This window comes from Acomys minous (genome assembly GCF_964271855.1).
Source record: "Acomys minous genome assembly, chromosome: 2".
In the NCBI taxonomy this organism is placed as follows: Eukaryota; Metazoa; Chordata; class Mammalia; order Rodentia; family Muridae; genus Acomys; species Acomys minous.
In genome coordinates, this window is record NC_140484.1 from 147025690 (window position 1) to 147045765 (window position 20076).

The following is a 20076-nucleotide window of genomic DNA, read 5'->3' on the forward strand; positions in this document are numbered from 1 at the left end:
GGCTCTTTTTTATGTGACATTTTATATAACATTTATTCCTGTTGTTCCCCCCAAGCCAGGACAACATTCACCCTTAGCTGTCTCTGGACTGTGATAGGATACTGACAGTGTGCCAAGGGGTTAGCATGACGCACAGCAACGCCTAAGACAGAGGAAGCCTGGCTGCACGGAGTGTGTGATCGAGGTAGTTTGGCCGTTGGGAGAGATGGGAACCGTGTCGAGCTGACTGATGGCGCTGGCCCAGCCTCTGAGGCCTCTGGTATGACCAGGAGCAGAGCCTAGAGGGACGGCCAGCCATCTGAGCAAAGGCAGAGTGAACAAACAGGGCAAGGCTCTGAGGTGAGTGCATCCTTCTGGTGAGTTCCGAAGGTGACGAGGAAGCTAGCACGAAGGGTACCATGAGGAAAGAGGTCATGGACTCAAAGGTTACAGCATCCCGGGCTGCTCCTACCTGTCTGGCTCACCCCCTGTGTTCTCTTGGCCGTGGTGTGGCTGCCACCCCCCCTCCCCCGTACACTCTACATGCCAGTTAGGAAGAATGGAAACGAGAGAGGGGCAAGGGGCAACTGACCTCAGTGCGTTTAATGCCTTCACCGGGGAGTATTTCTTGCGTGTTTCCCACTGGTTCCTTACCACCCTTCCTCACATCACTGCTAGCCAGAAGACTGATAACCACTGCGCTTGTCTCGGGCACAGTGTCAGTTCAGGCAAAATCATAGTACATTACCGAACAGGAAGCGGGGAGGGCGAACAAGTACCGATAGGCAATGGGTGCATGCCGACATAACAAAGAACTTTCCAGAACGTCTCTGAAGCCTCTCTGGAGTGGAGTCCTTGGGTATAAGAGATTCTGGAGTCTGCAAGGGAACCAGCAGTAGATTGCAGAACAAGCTGATTTTGCCGGGAGCAGAGCAGATGCTGCCAATCAGGTTGGGAGGCAGTTTTGGGTTTACAGGGCTGAGGTTGACCGACCCCCCCCCAAAGATCCAGGGCTGGGCAGCAGCACCTGTGGCAGAAGGGGCTTTGGGAGTGCCTGAGGCGGTGAAGTGAGTCAGACAAAGCGGTATCTGGATGAGGAAGAGCAAGCGCAATACGCCAGGTGCTTCCTGTTCTTTGTTGGTAAGACATCACAGAGTACGCGCATGTGCGCATGTGACTAGTTTTTGCTGCTTTGTGGGTTCTTTCTTCCATCCTTTCCCACTCCATTTCTTTCCCCTTTCAACCCCGTAACACTAACTAGATATGAGGCGGGGGTGGGGGGTGGGGGTGGGGACGGAGGGAGGGAAGGAGGGAGAGAGAACTAGATAGGAAAGGAAAGCAATCCCTGAATAAAGTCATGGGTTTAGACAACTTCCTGCTGATGAGAGACACAAAACTCCTTGGGACAAGGATATCTAATTTCTTCTTTGCATACAACTACTTAACAAACCATGACCAACAGCAACCAACATGTTCTGTCAGGGCCCTAGCATGTATGTACCCTCTGAAAAGTCCTCAGAACTCCGTCACACAACTGGAGAGACGATTTGCAGCTGGCAAAGTCACACCTCTGTGAGAGCACAAGGCAAATCATTGCCTTATATCCCCCACACCTGGGGTTAAAATGAAAACATATATTCTTATCATATTTCTGTATTTTTTAAAAAGAAACTAGAATCACACAATTCTCATTACATGTGTGCACGAGCACGAGCATCCATGTGTGCCTTTGCGCATGTGGGTGCTTGTGTGCATAATACATGAGCATGTGTGCATATGGTGTGTATATGTATGTGCATGTGTATGTGAACGTGTGCATGGGCAGGACAGAGGACTATCTCTGTCTGCCTTGGGTTTTGTTTTGTTTTGATTTGGTTTGGTTTGGTTTTTTGTTTATTTGTTTGGTTGGTTTTTGTTGGTTGGTTGGTTGGTTGGTTGTTTTTTGAGACAGGGTCTCTCCCTAGCCTGGAAGTTAGACTGGTTGGCCAGCAAGTCGCAGGGATGCACCTGTCTCTGCCTGGCTGGTGCTGGCTGGGGTTCTGCACGCACATCACAGTGCCTCATGTTTGATCTGGTGATCAAACTCAGGTTCTTATGGTTCCCTAGAAAACACTTTGTGGACTGAGCTTATCTTTCCAAGCCTAAGATGGTACATTTTATCTTTTTCCTTATTTTGTAAATCCCCCCTTCAAATCATTCTATGGCTCTTGATATATCCCCACAAGTAGCTAGCTTTTTTTTATAAATCATTGTGAAAATACCAACCACAAAAAAACCAATGAATTATAGCAATAGTCTTCACATGGAGACCCCAAGAGTGTTTTTATATGCTAGAAAAAAAAATAGACCTATAGTCATTGGTTCAGTCCATGGTGAATTTTGGAGGCATAAAAGGAATCATATTCCTGTAAGAACTGCATCTCAAGGAAAAGGTCTTTACTATTCCAAGGTCATCACATCATGACGCCTTCCCTGTGGCTGGCGGGGACTTGGCCTACCCTATTTCACTCCTGTACGTCTCTTGATTTTCCTTCCCTTCATTGCATTCAGCTTTCTCCAATGCTGTTTGTTTGCAAATTTACCTGGTTATCCCGATGCACCTGTCCTATTGGGTACAAGGTCCACAGCAATAGGAGCCTTCTGTGGTGCCTTGGTCATGGTTGAGTTTCCATGGAGCCCTACCCTGGGTACCAAGGCTGTTCTCACTCCGTATTTGCATTATGTGATGGGCTGAAGTGTGTGATACCTTTGTAATAGCCTCTAATCAATGCTAAAGGCTGTGCCCTGTCAGCATCCATCATCATTCTTGGCCTTGGTGGTTGTGTCAGATGTGGGTTGCCGAGGAACAAAGCAGGTAGGACGAGCAAAGGGGATTTATTAGCCTGGCTCTCACTACAGGGGCAAGATAGTCCAATGATGTCTGAGTGCTGGGCACTCTCGAAGTTGCTCAACACACAAGGCCGGAAATCTCAGCAACCCCAGCCTGGCACTGGAGAGTTGATGGTCTTCAGTGCACATTGGAAGGCCAAGATACTGGTCTCTGATGTCAGAGAAAGATGCCGGCAGCCGCAGAGGGATAGATGCACTTGCCGGCACACCTGGAGTCCCGGGAGCCATATCTGGGACCACCGCATTTGTTTTAAAGGAAACCTCTCCATGGGTCTGGTTTGAGACCTGGAGATGGAGTCATCTGCTCCCCTTCTCATCCATGAGAGCATTGTCAGCTTATAGTTAAGGATGTGAGACTTCACAGTACCAAGTGCTGGTTTCAAACAAGCAGAGACTCTCAATCAAGGACAGTATTTCTCACTGACCTTACATGATGCTTTCTGTAGCCACTAATGCTTACAAACCCGTGAGCCTGCTCTATGCACATTTTCACCTAGCACCCCCTTTTTTTTCCTTGCTGTCTCCAGATCTCGCCTGCAGGAAACTGGCCACCGGAAAGTTATTTGCTAACTAGGGCGCCATCTGCTGATGAAAGAATTCCTGGAAATACATCTAAGGGTCAGCCGTGGAGCGTCCACAAGTGGGGCCTGACACAGCCACGCCCTTCCCGTGAGTGGGATGGGGTGAAGGACAGAGAGTGTCTACCCACAGTCTACACTCTGTCGGGGCTTCTGTGACCCTGCTGCTCAGAGCCTGTCGGCTTGTGAACTATGGGCATTTGCTGGAGACATTCAGGGTCCTGGGGGTGAAAGGTGTTCCATGCAGGAGTGTCACACCATGAAGCACGCGCAGGTGAGCCACCCGCTCCTCCCCACATCTGTGTTGATGCAGAAGTGAAACTCAGGAGGGGTGGTTTTTAAAAATTCTTTTGAAGAGCAAAGTCGGGTCAATTGGTAGCATTTGGGTAAAAACCAACTATAAAAAACAAGAAACAGACGTGATTGAGATTAAAACGGAAACCATATACCTCACTAAATTTGACTGTTAGTCTGAAGTTTATTTAAATTCAGAAGGAGGCATGCGAAGCCCCGGCTCTCCAGAGCCCTGTGGCTGGAACATTCAGAAAGGACGGGAAATTTCTTTCCCTGGCGATCGGGTGGTGACCCGAGAGTCTTTCCACCCTGCACTGGCTAATCCCTCCACCTCGCATGAAATAGACGACACGCTGTTACTTACAATGTCACCATTTTTATGTGCCCTGGAAGACATGGGGTCTTCTTTTACTTTTTTCTGCTTCACAATACTGAGAGTCAAAGATGTGCAATCTGCTTGCAGGTCATGAAAGGAAAATGTTGCTGAGATGGTATTTAAGGCCAGGTTTGTGCCAGGCTTTGAACACCACCTCCTTCACTGTGGAAGAACGCCCCTGGCTCATTGTACCTTCCCCCCAACACTGTAACTGATGGATGCTCACTCTACATCCAGAACTCACCCAAAGCCTTGCACGGTACCAAGTGACAGAGAGAGCAGAGGTAAAGAAATGCTGCAAAAATTTGCTACCCATGGAGATACGAGAGTGTCTCAAAGTCCTGGCGTTATGCAGCCTCCTCCAGGCAGCCTTCCATGACTAACCCTTCTCCTCTCTAACGCACCTGGCCATTTAACTATGATAGAACGGAGTTTGCTATGTACTCCAGGCTAGCCTCAAGCTGTGTATTCCAGGCTAGCCTTGAACTTGTAATTCTCTTTCCTGCATCTTCCAAGTGTGTGTGTGTGTGTGTGTGTGTGTGTGTGTGTGTGTGTGCCACCAAGGTTGGCTTCATGTGCCAGTCTGGATGTGAAAAGTTATTTCTGTGAGTTACCTCATTTAATCCTTATGAGAAAGTGTCAATAAAGGTCCCATTATTTTAAGCCTTGTTTTATGGATGAGAAAACTGAGGCATAGAATTTACAATGGACACTTAAAGACTCCATTAAAATGAAGCTGAGGGGCTAGGGAAATATGCCTGCCTTCTTTAAACTTCCAGGCCAAAAATCAAAGAGAAATAAACAACATCCAACCAAACCAAAATCCACCCCCTGAGGCTGCCTTGGAATTGCTGTCAATGACCTTTCTTGTGCCTCTGGCCTAGAGGGTGAAGGCTGTCCTAAGCATTTCCTTTGCATTCGCTAGCTGAGAGCCGGGCACACCCAATAACTCAAAATGCCCCGTGAGTGATTTAGTCTTCCATCCTTGAAGTGATGGAGAATACAAGGTTTGGCATTTGGGGTACGAATCCCACAAATCAGGCGAAACTTCTCCAGAGCTCTGGCTCCTGGGAGCCATAGCACGGGAACTTGGGAGCCGTGTTTAAAAAGAAAGGTTCCTTGGGGGAATCTTCATCATCGCCAGATTTCGCTTGCCCAGCAGGGTGCCTGCATGTAATAGGGTCCCATGCATCTTTGTGGAATGAAAAACTGAGCTTTGAAAATCCTGAGGACTCTGGATACGGTGGCTGGTGACAACTGCTGAATCTCTAGCAGGGCCCTGGCCTCCGTTTTTTCCATCAGGGCTGCCTGCTTCTCTGTGTACAACTGGAAAATGAAAAGTCTTGTCTCTCTTAATGCAAAGAGGTCATTTCTGTTCAGAGTTTTCAGCAAGCTCAGATCTCCCAGCTGACTGTGTCTGCCATACTGAGACGGACATTTTAGGGACCCCAATTCATGCCATCTTCCAACCATCTCTTCTTCTCTTCCATTTTCACCTCCCCACCCACTCTGAAATGTTTGAAGGGCTAGCTGTCTTGGAGGCAGAAGATAATCCCAGGATCCACCTCAGGTAAATGTCCCTCCAGAACCCATCAAATGAGCTGTTTATAACGTCTCTAACCTGTCCAGGGCAACTGAACCTCTTTCTTACGTGGCTTTTTATGAGTCAAAGATAAACAGCTCTGCTTCTCCAGGGATTTGGACCTGGGCTCTTTAACCTCAGTGCTGAGGCACTGGGGCCCTGAGGGAGCTGAATCACAGCCCGCGCCCTGGAGGGCTGCTGCGAACTGTGTCATGTGGAGGAAGCATAGGTCATCGCTGCTTTACAGGCAAAAAGGCATTAGAGAGCTTGAAGCAAAGGTGCCCTGGGGACCGGGATGCTGTTTTTACACCTCTAGTTACTCACTTAGCGCTAAGAAACCTGGACTCCTCGGAGGGGAGATGACCTGACCGTGATGTGGGGAGCCCAGCGGAGACTGCCGAGATAGACAGGGGGCCACTCTTCTGCACCTGTCTGCTCCCGTTCACCTGGCTCTACAGAATGTCAGAATGGCTAACAGGGATAACTCACCCCAAGGCCAGAGGTGAATCATGGGATCTTGGTTAGATTCATTTCCGTCATCTGACTGCCTGGGTCTTGTGACTAGTTTTTAGCGGTAACTTAGGACCCATAAACGACTCCAAAAGAAAAATCTTTCTTCATCGCCTAAGAGAAATCTGGACTAGAACTAAACCAAAGTTGCAGCCAGTCTCAGGCACAGAAGCCAGGTTTCTTATGGTGTTCCGATGGGAAGAGACCCTGTGCAACATGCAGCGGTTGTTTTGAGTTGCTGGATCAAGCCACGCCTGGGGTCAGCCCTCTGAAATAACTAGCTATATGATCCGGTAAAGTTTGTTTATTTTTAGATTGTTCAACCAGGTGTTTTATTACACTGACTATAAATATTTCCAATTGATACGCAGATAAGAGGAGACTGGTGAGCCAAGGGAGCTGCCTCGTGGGAAGGCCTCTGTGTCTGGCTGCAGAGCTGGAAGGTGGGCTCTGGCCTGGCCTTCAGGCTGAGGAGGACACAAGCTGTTCCAGCAGCACTGTCAGGAACCCATGGCCCCTTTGCAAATCTCTGTAGTGATGCTGACCACATTTCCCTTTGAGATGCCAGGCCTACATCTGCCTCCTCTGGCCTTTAGGCTCACTGCATCCTCAATCACCCGAGATCCTTGTACCTGGCCCAACATCTGACACAAGTCAGTCCCCCACCCCACCCCACCCCCAACACTGGTGCAACGCATGGAAGGGTCCATTTCTTGTCACTGTTTGTCTGGTTCTCTGGTAGATTCTGTCTGCTCTCTACCCTCTGAAAACCAGGATGGAGTTCAAAAGGGAGGAGACAAAAGGCCAAGAATTCACCGTTAATCCCCAACTCACTGACACACACCCCAGTCCTATCCATGGGCAGACATTCATAGTTGCTATGCATCAAAAGGCAAAGACAGTTAAGACTGAGTCGGAGAGTGCTTGGATCACATGTGACTTCGGAGAGATGATTCCTCCCAAACTCTCACTGACAGAGGACAGAGAGCAGGCCAAGGCCAAGGGGAGCTCTCCTGCTGGCTCAAGGTCACCAACCAGCACAGGGGAGAGCGCTTCTTCTTACAAAGCAAGGCTGGGTTTACCCAGCTCTAAACCTGGTGCTCACAGGGAGTCAGACATCAGGACGGCAGGATGGAAACTAGAGAGCTTGCAGCGGCTGGGAGGGCGCCTTCAGCTTGTGGCCTGGGAAGGTTGGGAAACTCCTTTAGCCACCAAAGCATCTACTTGCCAACTGGATTTGGAGGATGTTGGACTGTGAGTCCTTGGGGACCAGAGGAGTGAGTCAGTGAGCCCAGAGTCTTTGGTTGGCCCTGGGAATGGGGGGGAGGTGGGTAAAGGAGAGGGTGACTCAGAAGTCACAGTACTTGTGCTGATTAACCTCGGAGAGTCATTGAGAATCTCCTCCCCATCGCTTCAGTCAGTGATCCAGGAATCCCGGGCTATAGGAGCACGGACCTGTGACACTCCCACGTTTCCTTGCATCTCCACCTGCCAAGGTTTTCTCAGTGCAACCAAAGATCCCCGGGCAGAAAACTCCGCGCCTCCTGCAACTCCGCCTCCAGCTTTCAGCCACATGGAACACAGGGTCTTAGGACCCCCTTTCCCTTTCCCTGACCCCCGCAACCCCAGGTGCCCTGTTGGCTCGTCTGTCCCCCCACTCCCTTTCCCTCTCTCTCTCTCCCTACACAGAGCACCGGCCTTTTCGCATCCCCCACCCTGTTCCCACGCCTGTTCTGGGGGTGTCTGTCTATTCCCCTCGCCCCACCCCCTCCCTCACCTTCTCCTCCCCACGCTGCCCTCGGCTCCTCCTCCAGGCCCCGCCCTCTGCTCAAGGCCCGCGTCCCTGGTGGCCCCTTCCTCAGCACTAATAACCCCAGAGCCCGCCCTAGAGCCTGGGGGTTGGGTAGGGACCTTGGCCCGGGGGAAAGGAAGATCGCGCGGGGCAAGCTCCCACCCCTCGCTGTGTCCCCGCGCGCGCGCGCGCCGCGCCCCCTCCGCGGCCTCCCCGCGCCCGCCTCCCGCCTTCCCCTCCTCCTGGTGACGTCCGGGTCCCTGCCCGTCTGAAAACTCCGCGCCGCGGCGGTGGAGGCGGCGGCGGCGGCGGCGGCAGCAGAGGAGGAAAGGGAGGAGGAGGAGGAGGAGGTGGAGGAGAGGAGCAGTAGGAGGAGCAGCGGCGAGCCCGGGCGACGGCGGCGGGGCCCGAGCGCGGAGCCCCGGGGATAGAGCGCGCACCGGGGTGTCCCGGCACCCCGCTCGCCCCGGGCCGCCGCGGAAGATGGTGGCGGCGCCGTGCGCCCGGAGGCTGGCGCGGCGCTCGCACTCGGCGCTGCTGGCGGCGCTCATGGTGCTGCTGCTGCAGACGCTGGTGGTGTGGAATTTCAGCAGCCTGGACTCAGGGGCTGGAGAGCGGCGGCGCGCGGGGGCAGCGGCGGGAGCAGCCGAGCAGCAGCAGCAGCAGCAGCCCGCGGCCCCGCGCCGGGAGCGCAGGGACCTGGCTGCCCATCCGCCCGCAGCCCGCGGAGGACCTGGAGGCCGAGCCGGCGGAGGAGGAGCACGGGGAGGCGGCCCCGGAGGAGCCCGCGCGCAGCAGCCTGCCAGCCGCGGGGCACTGGCCGCCCGGGCGAGGGTAAGGTGCCCTTTCGGAAGGGGATTGCGCGAGCCTCGCTGACAGAGAGACAGATGGGCGATCCTACCCACCCCTCCCATCGGTCCTGGCTACCCAAGTCCCGATATCCGAAGGGACTCTGCGCCCTGACTGCCCAGGGCAGCTGCAGGGTCGTGCACTGAGCTGCGCTGCTCTGTGCGGGAGTCTGAGGACCGCCCCCTTGGGGTCTAGAAAGTGAGCTCCAGGGGAGACTCGCTTTTGAGGGGGTCCTGTTCCCTGTCACTCTTGCTGGGCTCCCTACTTGCTCTCTGGGTGGGGGCGTTTTGATGCCTCACTCCCCACCCGAGTGCGTGCATCGGATCGTGACGGGTTCCTCAGCCGCTGCTCAGGAGTGGTTCTCCACGCAGCCTCTTTGGTCTGAGTTGTTTGCTGTGGACCGAGAAGGGACCTTGAATGAGAGTCTCAAGTCCTCCACCATGTCCCTGGTACCCAAATCAACAATGGGTCATGCATGCCTGATCAGGACTTTGGGTCCTGTTTTCCCCTCTGGGTGTCTGTTGCTCCTGTTTTCACCTTCCTCAGTCCCTAACCTTGCCATCTCTTACCCTCCCTGACTTCACCTCCTCCGGGATCTGCAGCTTCAGCATACTGCCCCTTGGTCCCAGCTGTCTGTCTCTGACTTGACATGGGTCGTCCGTTGTGGCACTTAGTGTCTGTCTGTCTGTCTGGCCACAAGATCACCACACCTCCCGGTGTGCTTTGCCTTTCTGGGATGTGGACAGTTCGGGCTCTGAAGCTGTCTTCCACGGTTCTTCTAGTGCCATCTGGCTGGCTAGGTGGGGCACCGGCCTGTCTTCCACCACTGTCCCCAACTTATCTGGGAGTATCCTTTTTTACCTTCTTCAGAGAGCAGGAGGTCTGAGTCCCTAACTATGGGACAGGATCTCTGCTCGGCGTGGGAATGAGTGTGCGTCTGTCTGTCTGTCTGTCTGTCTGTCTGAGGACTGGTGTGATATGCCATGTGACCGTCTGTCCATCATCCCTGTTCCCTGCAGAGAGCTGCCTAGCATCTGAAGGACAGTAGCCACCAGGGGGTTGTTTCTAGGATCTGTAGGAGAGAACAGTCACTGCGTGTCACTCCGGCAGCCCTTGCTGAAGACCGCCTGGGCACAGCTTTGTCAGAAATGCTTTCTGATAACGCTCATATTCTTTGCGATTGGCTTGACCCTTGTTGCCTGAGTGCAGCTCTTTGTGTCTGTGGGCAGAAACAGTCTCGGGACTTGATGTGATGGCATTTTGGCTGTCCGGTGGCTACCAAGAAACCTTGTCCTCACCTGTCCACCTAGAGTGGAACAAGGCTTGTGGATGAGAACCCCAGCGTTCTTGGTGCCCGCGAGTCCGTCTTCACAGCCGAGGGGACCCAGGCACTCACTGCCTTTGAGTGATCATGTAGTCTGGCTGAAAAATCCACTATTCTGTGTTCTTTCTGGAATTGGAGACCTACTGGGAGGTGGGAGGGACTAAGAGCTTGTAGTGCTGGCCCAGTGTGGAAACAGGCAGGAGGCAGAGGGGACTAGGGGGCTCGCTGTACCGTTTGCAAGCGGGGTTCAGGAGGTGCTTTCAGGGTGCATAGACCACCTGTTGAGAAAGGAAAGAAACCAACTGCTGGTCTCTTCCTAACTCCCCACTGTTCTGAGCAGCGACCCACAAGCCCTCTATGTGTGTTCAGCTACGAGTATTATTCTCTCATGTCCTAGCCCAGTCACATGAGGTTTGGAGTAGGAAAGGTGGGCGGCAGGGAGCCACTTCCCCCTTTTAAACGTGTGTTTTCGATTCCCGGTCCTAGCAGCGGAGTTCCTGGGCTTGTGGGCAGTTTTGCTTTTATCTGTAGGTTTGGGTACACCTCCCTCCCATTTTCCAGTGTCACCATTTCTTCACCATCCCATGTAGATATACATGTATTTTGCTTTTGTTTTCTGTTTTTCATTCGCTTTCCCATTCCTGGTAGTTGTCAACTGTCCGGTCTTGTTGCTGTTCCCGGACTTGAGTTTTCTGTCACATGCTTGTCGCCGTCTTCTTTCTCACATTCATCCCCAGGGCGGCATTGTGCTTAGGGTGGCTAGAGCAAAGGGTCTGTTTGTCCTTCTCAAGCTGTGCCCACCCCAACCCCTGCCCTTTCATGGAGCTCAAGGAGACCAGAAGGGGGCAGGCTGTTCCCAAAGTCCACCAGCGCTGGTGCTCGGGATTCAAGCAGAGAGAGCCACAGACTGCTAACAACCACGGAGGCCCTTGCAACATGCCACTTATTTCCGGGCTCTGCCTTGGGCTGACTGTATACACGATGCTGCAGAGGGATTCGGGGCCGGGGGTGGGGGGTGGGGGTGGGCGGCGTTCAAGAGTGAGACACGCAGGTGCATGCACATGAATGGGCAACCCTGTACACACACACACACACACACACACACACACACACACACACACACACACACACAGTCCCTGTGAGTTTTCCATATGGCTTCTGCAGATACCAAGGAAGCATTCGCTTGGACAGTGATGCTCATGTCTGTGCCCTGCTTTGTGGCAGACTGGGGAAGTGTAGGGTGACCAGTCATGGCCTGGCTGGGGGTGTGAGGTAAAGGGAGGCAAGCAACTGTTACGGCAAGAGAATTCCCTAATCCACACTTCTCTGCTTCTTCGGGCTGCTCTCCCATCTCCCGGCTTCTGAACTGTGAGCCTTTTTATGTTTGGAGAGCAGCACCTAGGTACGAAACTTGTACTTGTGGCTGGGCACTGGAGGCACTTAGGAAGGGAGGAGCGGCATCCAGGTTTGTGCGCAGGCAGGGTCAGAGGGCGTGTGCAGGGACTGCGGTGAGACGGGCATCCCTACAAAGGTTTGGTAGCACCCCCTTTACGCTCAGCCTCTCTCCGCTCTTTTGTACTAGCTTGATGAAGGTTGCAGCTGAGTTCTGTAGCGGGGAGTTCTGTCTGGGTTTTAGTAAGAAAAGCGCTGTACTTAGTCTGGGAGTATAAGGCGGGGAGCATTGAGCTGTAGATGAGGGGACGTAGGAGGGACGAAGGGACTGTCAGAAAGATCAGCCAGCAGAAGGTCTTCAAGGGCTTTGGGAGGAAAGGAAAGCTGTGCCTGTTAATGTCACACCTTTATTTTCTTTTCCTTCGCTGGAGTCCCCAGAGCCCCAGCATTTATCACTTGTGCCCTGAGATACACTGTTACTCATTCACTTGGTAACTTTCCTTTAAGAAATCTAAGTTTTTAGTGTCTTTGCCTGCTACACACTTGCAGCAGAATGGTGTCTTGTTTTGTTTTGTTTTGTTTTATATATGGTCTGACCCCCTGGAAATGCCAGTTTTTCAGCAGAGATTCCTCATTCTTCACATTACCCAGATAAGTCTGGACTCCTTCAGACGTCAGCAGTGACTTTGGAAGATGGTGCCAGTGGCGTCGGAGGCAAAGCTTTTTTCTTTCTATCCAAATGTTTGCAGAGAGAACAGAGAGTGTTTCATGGTTGGTTTGTTTCCCCCACACGTCTAGTGAAATATTTTGTCTGAGCAAAGCATTACACTTTGTGTACAGAAGTGTGCATCCTTGAACAATGTTTATCTTGATGCAGATATTACCATCTGCTTAACCACACACTGCAAATGCTAAATAAAGTAGACATGCAAAAGCAGAAATGCTTATTTAATTTTGTAATAAGATAATAAATACAGGCTGTGTATCCATTATTTGAAATACCTTGAATGAAGAAGTGTTTCAAGATTTGGAGTTTTCAAAGATATTTTGAAATATTTGCATGTAAGTAAAAAGATACGGTGACTGGTAGGACCCAAGATTAAACAAAATTATTGTTTCTCTCCCTCCCTCCCTCTCTCCCTCCCTCTCTCTCTCTCTCTCTCCTTTCTTTCCCCTTTCCTCCTCCTCCTCCTGGTTGTTCTTTTTCTTGTCCTCCTGTGTAGCCCAGGCTAATGCCAAAATCATGACCGTCCTGGGATTCTAGCTATGTGCAACCACACCTAGCTTGAACAATTCATTTATGCGCTGTGTACACCTTATAAACGTGGCCTAATGGTAATTTTGCACATTATTTGTGCCTGCATTTTATCTGTGACCTGTCATGTGAAGCAGGGTTAGAATTTTCCGCTTGTGATGTCGTGGCTATGCTCAGGAGATTTGCACTTCAGAGCACTTAGGAAGTAGGACATTTCACGGGTGTATATACATGTATGTAGTCGCTTTTCTCCCATTCTCACACATTTTGAGGCTTCTGCCTACAGTGAGAGGGCTGGCAAATCTGTGTGCAGAGAACCCAAGATGTCCCCACCAACATAACTGTGCAGGCCAGGGTTCTCCAGCCTTCAGATGGTTCTTCATAATATCGCTCACTTTTCTTCCCCCCTCTGTCATGTTTATGTGCATCTGGGTGTATGTGTGTAGATGTAGGCACATGTATAGAGGCTGAAGATCAGTGTTGGGAAGCCTTCTCCATCATTGCCTTGCTTAATTTTTGAAACAAGGACTCTCACTGCACCTGGAGGTCACGGATTCCAGCAGGCCGGCTCGCCCGGGATCTGCCTATCAGCACCACAACACCCAGCCCCATATCTCTTCCTTATTTTCTTCCTATTTTAAAAAAAGATTTATTTATTTATTTATTTATTTATTTATTTATTATACAATGTTCTGCCTGCATGTATGCCTGCATGCCAGAAGAGGTGGTTGTGAGCCACCATGTGGTTGCTGGGAATTGAACTCAGGACCTCTGGAAGAGCAGCCAGGGCTCTTAACTTCTGAGCCCTCTCTCCTCCAGCCCCCTTCCTTTTTTTTTTTTTTTTTTTTTTCCTTTTCCTAAGATATATATGAGTCTGCATTTACATCTCCACAACAGAAGAGGGCATCAGGCCACATGAATCCGCAGTCATAGCTGGTTTCAAGCTGCCATGTGGGTGCTAGGAATTGAACTCAGGACCTCAGGGAGAGCAGCCTGTGTGTCTAACTGCTGAGCCACCTACCTCTCCAGCCCATCTCTTTGTTTCTAATAGTTGTCTACCACAACAAAGGGTAGTGGCTCTGGGGAAAGCGAAATGAAGGGGTAACAAACACCACCCACAGCAAAATCTAATTTAAGGAGTCAGACAGAGAAGGGGCCTCTCACGGCACCACTTGAAGCTCACTGATTCCACTAGGCCGGCTTGCCGATGAACTCCAGGATCTGTCTCTTACCTCCTCCTCCTCAGTGCTGGCATTATAGCTGTGTTCCACATGCTTGGAACATGTGGTAGGCCCAGGATAAATGTAAGAGTCAGTAGGCTAACCTCTGATGCCCAGAGAGCCAGATCCCAGCTTTGCGCTGTCTTGTCCCGTGGTCCAGGCAGGCCTCTCTGCTTCTCTGTAACTTCGAGCCCCTTTGCGGTAAGAAGAGAGAGAACGGATTTGCTCTGGGCACAGTCTGTGCCAGTGTTAACTGGTCTCTCAGAAGGAAAGCCTAGAGTATTTGCAATAAACATTGGCCTTTTCAAAGTTAATTACTTGCACACAATAGATTTTGAGTGAAATTCTGCAGTTGTGTGCCCCAGGGCCCTTTGGTGTGGGCCAGCCTTGGAACAGGACAGAGTGAGGTAGGTAGATAGAGGAGTAACATTTATTGAACGCCGGCTGTATGTCTGACGTCATCTTGGTGTTTTGCATCTATTAAATTTATTCCCACCTAATTCCCAGCCTGTGTAGGTAGGTGCCTGCCTGCCTGCCTGCCTGCCTGTCTGTCTGTCTGTCTGTCAGTCTGTCTGCCTGTCTGCCTGCCTGTCGGTCTGTCTGTCTGCCTGTCTGCCTGCCTGCCTGTCAGTCGGTCTGTCTGTCTGTCTGCTGTCTGTCTGTCTGTCTCTATCTCCCTCTGTATCCGTCCGTTCACCCATCTGCTATCCACTCATCGCCCACACCTCCACTCCAGGAAGCAAGCTGTTCCATTACTTGCTCCACACAAAATTGAAACTGCATGTGCACAGGTAGGAATTGTTGGCCTTATGATTACTAGTTGTAGTGCAGGCGTTTAAAAAAAGGGCTCTGCAGACGCCATCTCGTCGTGTCACTGGACCCTCCCCGCACTGTGGGACAAGACACATGCCGTGCTCATCTAGATGAAGAAACCGGGAAGCAATCCCAGGCTGCTTCTCGACCAATGCTGCCCCGAGTTTTGAGCTCCTTAAAACCCCCTCATGCAGCCGTATGCGTCTCAGAAGTCATTACTCCACTTGAACAGATTTCTAAAACCTGTGCGGACTCTTGTGAAGAACCAGATCCCTGAAGAACAATGTGAATAGCACAGTTGGAAGCGGCAGGGCTGAGATTTGAACCCAGGCTGTCCACACAATGAGGGCTCTACTCTGTGTTCTCTGCTGCCTAGGGCCTTGCAGAGGCCGCCATCTGACGTAGTGCCCTGTAACTCCACTGACTCTAACGGAATGCCAAACCCCAAAGGCAAGGTTTTGTTTTAGTGTTTTAAAGTCTCATTGCACGTATTGACAGAGTCCATCGAAGTGTTGTGACATACACACCGAACAGAACAAAGCAAAGCAACCACCACAACAGCAGGTTTCTGTGACGGAACAAATGGATGTATCCCTCACACCATGTGCTTACCCCTTATCTGGGTGACAGGCACACCAGAAACTCCCCTTTCAACAAGTTTCTCCTGTTTGATAATATATTAAGCAAGGCACAGTGTGAAGTTCCATCTTCCAGTCCCATTACGGATATTTTATATTTTAACTTGCCCATCCTAGTCTCTGTTACGTTGTATCCTGTGCTGTGCATCCCGTCTGAAAACAGGGTTTCATGGCTGCGCTTAAGGATGAGAGAGGCGTGGCCTCTAGTGAAACATAGTTACTACAGAGTAACTGACCTGCATCTTGCTCAGAAAAGGACTCCTGGATTCAGGGACAAGGGACAGGAGGATGTTGTGTAAGGTTCCCAGGCCAGTGGGAAATGTTCTCACCACTGTCCCTGCCACTCTGCTCTGCAGTTAAACTGCCCAGTGGTTATCGCTGGTGGAGCCTCAGGGCCTGGGCCATTGAGCAAGAGTTATCTCTGGGAACACTCAGTCCGCGTGAGTACTTCCTCTTGCAGCAGGAGTTACTTGTTTGTGTAAAGAACCTTGCTAGGCTGAGCCTCTGTGAGCCCTGTGGCTAGGGTGTCTCTCCCCCATCAGCCAAGGACTTACAGAGAAGATGGGGGGGCGGGGTAGGAGGGTGTCACTGTAGCCTTGGGGAGGGAGACTGGCATCAGTCAGTGTCAGGGGTGCAGAAGTGCAGACCCCAGATGGGGAAAGATGGGAACTTGTAATTTGCTTATCCAATATATTCTATGAACAACTTACTAACTGAGCATACATCACTTATAACCCGACTAACCAATACAATAGGAAAAGAGGATTAAAGAACACACTAAGAAAACCGTGAGAATATCAGTTCCAAGGAATGATTCTCCTGACGTAATCAGCAGGATTTCTTCTGCTGGAACCTGGAGTAACCAGAACCCGGAACCTCAGCAGGATCCAGAGCTCCGAAGCCTTCCCTCGAGTGTGTCTCTCTAGAAGCATCTCGAAATGCAGTGATGAACAGCCAAAACTATCCCAAGTCTCCAAAAAGCCCCGCCTCCAGTTCTGGGCTCATTTATATATCTCCTCCCAGAGTCTGTTCATGGGATCTTTTCGGCTGGCAGCAATCAAGCTGCCACATGAGGTGGTCGGTCTTCTAGTGGATTAACCTCACCTGTTCTCTCACAAGATCGTTCGACATCCCACACTTGGGATCATAAAAAACATGTTTATCTCTCCTTCAGGAACTCATTTTCAATTAATTCTTTTGAGGGTGTCTCCCCCTCCACCCATGCCCCTTGAAGGCAACGAAGTGGATTTGTTCCTGCTGAAAGCTGGCTTGCCCCAGTCAGGTGACCCCGGCTTATCTCAGCATCTAATCCAGGCTAATGTGCCAGAGGATGCTAACTCATCAGTGTGCTAAGACACATTTGTGCCTACTTGGGGGTCTTTCCTGTGACCCTGGGCTGCAAAGCCAAAGTTGATGCAATGGTTCCCAGACATGCTTGCATGGAGACCATGACAATAATGATGCCAAGGAGGGAAACTTCTGTTCTTGACTGCTTACCGTTTATCAGAAACTAGATAGTTTCTACACCTACTGAGTCCTTTACACCAGCCTACAAGTGAGGGCTGGTGTCTCGTCTCCATTTTTTTTTTTAATGGTTAGGAATAAGAAATCTGTGCAATGAATTGGATGAAAGTTAAATATCTGAGAAGAGTCCGATCTAGGAGTTGAAGGGTGGTTGACTACAGAGACTGTGTCTGAGCCCAGTTCAGTTCACTGTTGGTAAACCTTTTGTCTTCAGCACCCTCTTTCCTCTCTTCTATTCATGTGTCCTCACTTATCCATTCACCCATCTTTCAACGCATCCATCTGATCATCCGTGTATCCACGGGTCTATCCATGTATCCATGAATGAATGAATGCATCCATCCATCCTCCATCCATCCACCCTCCATCCATCCATCCGTCCGTCCGTCCATCCATCCATCCATCCATCCGTCCGTTCATCCATCCGTCCATCTGTCTGTCCATCCTCCATCCATCCATCCATCCATCCATCCATCCATCCTCCATCCATCCATCCTCCATCCTTCCATCCATCCATCCATCCATCCATTTATCCATCCATCCATCCTCCACCCATCCTTCCATCTATCCATCTAGTGCTCCAAGCCCTCCTGGAAGGTGCATATAGCAGGCAGGGGCGGGTTGGAGTCATAATCATGAGCAGCCAGCCAGAGGAAAATTTTTCTGGGCTGGGATTGGATGAAAGAGAAAGGCAGTTCCTGGGAAAATGAGTGAGAATCGGTGTTGTCAAGGGGGCCCAGAAACTTTTCAATCTCCCTCGTTTCACAACCTCCTGTCCAGAGGGCTGAGCTGCTCTACCCATGAGGTCTACGCTCCTCCTCTTGTAGCTGAAAGGCCTGAAGAGTAAGTATGATCAGCCAAATGCAGCTGAGAGGCTGGTTCTGTGCCACTTGTGGTAAAGGCCGCCTCTGACGTGGTCTTTACTCACTTACTTATTACTCAGAAAGCCCTATAGAGGTAGATGCTGGGCTCTTGTCTCAGAGTGGGGTCGGGAGTAGCTCTTTACCCATTCTCCTCCCTGATCATTGATTGAGTGATTGAATGAACGCACTCATGAGCTATCCACATCGATTCTTTGTTTGCCAGGGGTCGGGGGGTGGGGGTGGGGGGTTGAGGGGGGCGGCTGCTGTGTGTCAGGCACTCTGTAAAATGTGGGAGGTGTAGCTGAGTCCCTGATTTCTGCTCGCTGGGGTTGGGACACAGGAGGGTGCACCAGCAGAATGGTCACAGTAAAGTGAAATTTAAGTGATTGAGGAGTGAAGACAATTGAGGTCTTCGGGAAAAGAAGGATGCTGCTTCTGGAGGCTGAGCTTGTGGTGGGGCGGTTTGGTTCTGTTCATTTTATTTTTGGCGTTTATTTCACTTACTTTGGGGTGAGGGATGGAATATTTTGGGAGGATGCTTTTTGCTAGAGGAGTTCCAAAACTGGCTGCAGGAATCCCAAGTAAGCTGCAGGCACCAATGCCAACTCACCAAGGCCTTCGGGAGGGTTAACACCTCTCACAAGGAAGTCTGTGGCAGCAGGGTCCTTGCCTCACACCAGCAAGGCCCTGTCTTCCATTCCTAGCCCAGACAAAGGAAAACCACTACAGCTCCCATAGCTGTGTATAAAGGGCTGCGTCTGTTCATGCCTGCATACAATTCTTGTGGTTCTTGTTGTTGTTGTTTTTTTTAATGTTCGTTTGACCACTCTATGTTCTTATTCTCTCTGTCTCTCTGTCTCTGTCTCTGTCTCTGTCTCTCTCTCTCTCTCCCCATCCCCCCCCTTCTCTATGCACGGTTTGATAAGTGGGCACAAACCGAGCACCTGCCAAAATACCCACAGTCAGACCAAGAAATAGTACCTGTGACATTGCTGCTGCACCCCTCCTCCACTTCTTGTGGTGGTGGTGGTGGGGGGGCACATTTAAAAATGCTACTAGTAGTTTTGTGTGTGTGTTTTTAAATGCATATTAGGGAAAGCATAAAAATCTAGTCAGGTCATCAAAGTGTGAGCCTCAACACTCTGTTGGCTTCACATGTGGATAATAGGGGGAGCATCAGTAGAAAAAAGTTCCTTACCAGCCTGTAAACATCACCATGCCAACCCTAGTCCTAACTGGATCCCGACTGGGTATGGCTAATAACTGTCAAGGAAGTGTCACCTTCTGTAAATGTTTATTAGCCTGTTGTGTGAAGAGTGTTGGCTGTTATGGTGGCAGTTATGCTAAGGCTGTGGAGGTGGCTGAGTCTGGAAAGTTCTGTGCCACACAAGTGTGAAGGCTTGAATGGGATCCCCAGAACTCACCTTGGAAAACAAAACAAATAAGCAAAACAAAAACAAACCCCAAACAAACCAGGTGTGGTGGTGGGTGTTTGCAATCCCTGTGCTGGGGAGGCAGAGGCAGGTGAATCCCCGGAGGGCCCAACAGGCGAGCTCAGGGTAGTGAGAGACCGTTCCAAAACTCATGGTGCCCGAGGAACAGTACTGGGAGTGGTCCTCTTAACTGCGCGCACACACACACACACTCATGCACACACACACTCGTGCACGTGCATCACAATGAACATGTACACACAGAAGTGACTACATAACTGTGTTGCTTTGCTCTGAAGTCTAAATGGGAAAGGCTTTTAAGACGGACACTCAGGGGGAACTGGGCCTGCTGGAAGGGAGTGGCCTAGCCTAGGCCCTCTGAGATGGCTTTGAGGGCTGTGCTGCTTCTGCACAGACTCCCGTGGAGGACCGATGTCTGAGTCCTCCCTAACTTAGTTCCCAGCCCTTCCTGTGAGTCTCTGCGATCTGCGCCTCCTGTTGAATCCTTGAACTCTGATCCACTATGTATCGAACACAAGATTAGGTGTGATGATGAATGGGTCCCCCAGGCCGACTGGTAAATGGCTGTGTTCACAGAACTCAGGACCAAGATGCTGCGATTCAGAGCCTGGGTAACAGAACCACTGCCCAGATGTGTGCAGCAGCCCTGAAGGGCAACAGGGTCACCCAAGTATCTCATGAGGAGGGAGTTGGGGAGTGAGGAAAGCCCGAGGCAGGACACGCTGGCAGTGTTCAGGAAACAAA

At 51.0% G+C, this 20076-nt stretch overlaps 1 protein-coding gene across 1 annotated transcript in view; it reads left to right on the forward strand.

Moving 5' to 3' along the window:
• Nucleotides 1–8101: 8101 nt before the first annotated feature.
• XYLT1 (xylosyltransferase 1) overlaps nt 8102–20076 on the forward strand; it is a 294773-nt gene continuing 282798 nt past the window's right edge. Inside the window, exon 1 of the mRNA XM_084774200.1 lies at nt 8102–8834. Coding sequence (XP_084630326.1) covers nt 8484–8834 — 351 coding nt within the window. The 5' untranslated portion in view covers nt 8102–8483. The remainder of the gene's footprint in view (nt 8835–20076) is intronic.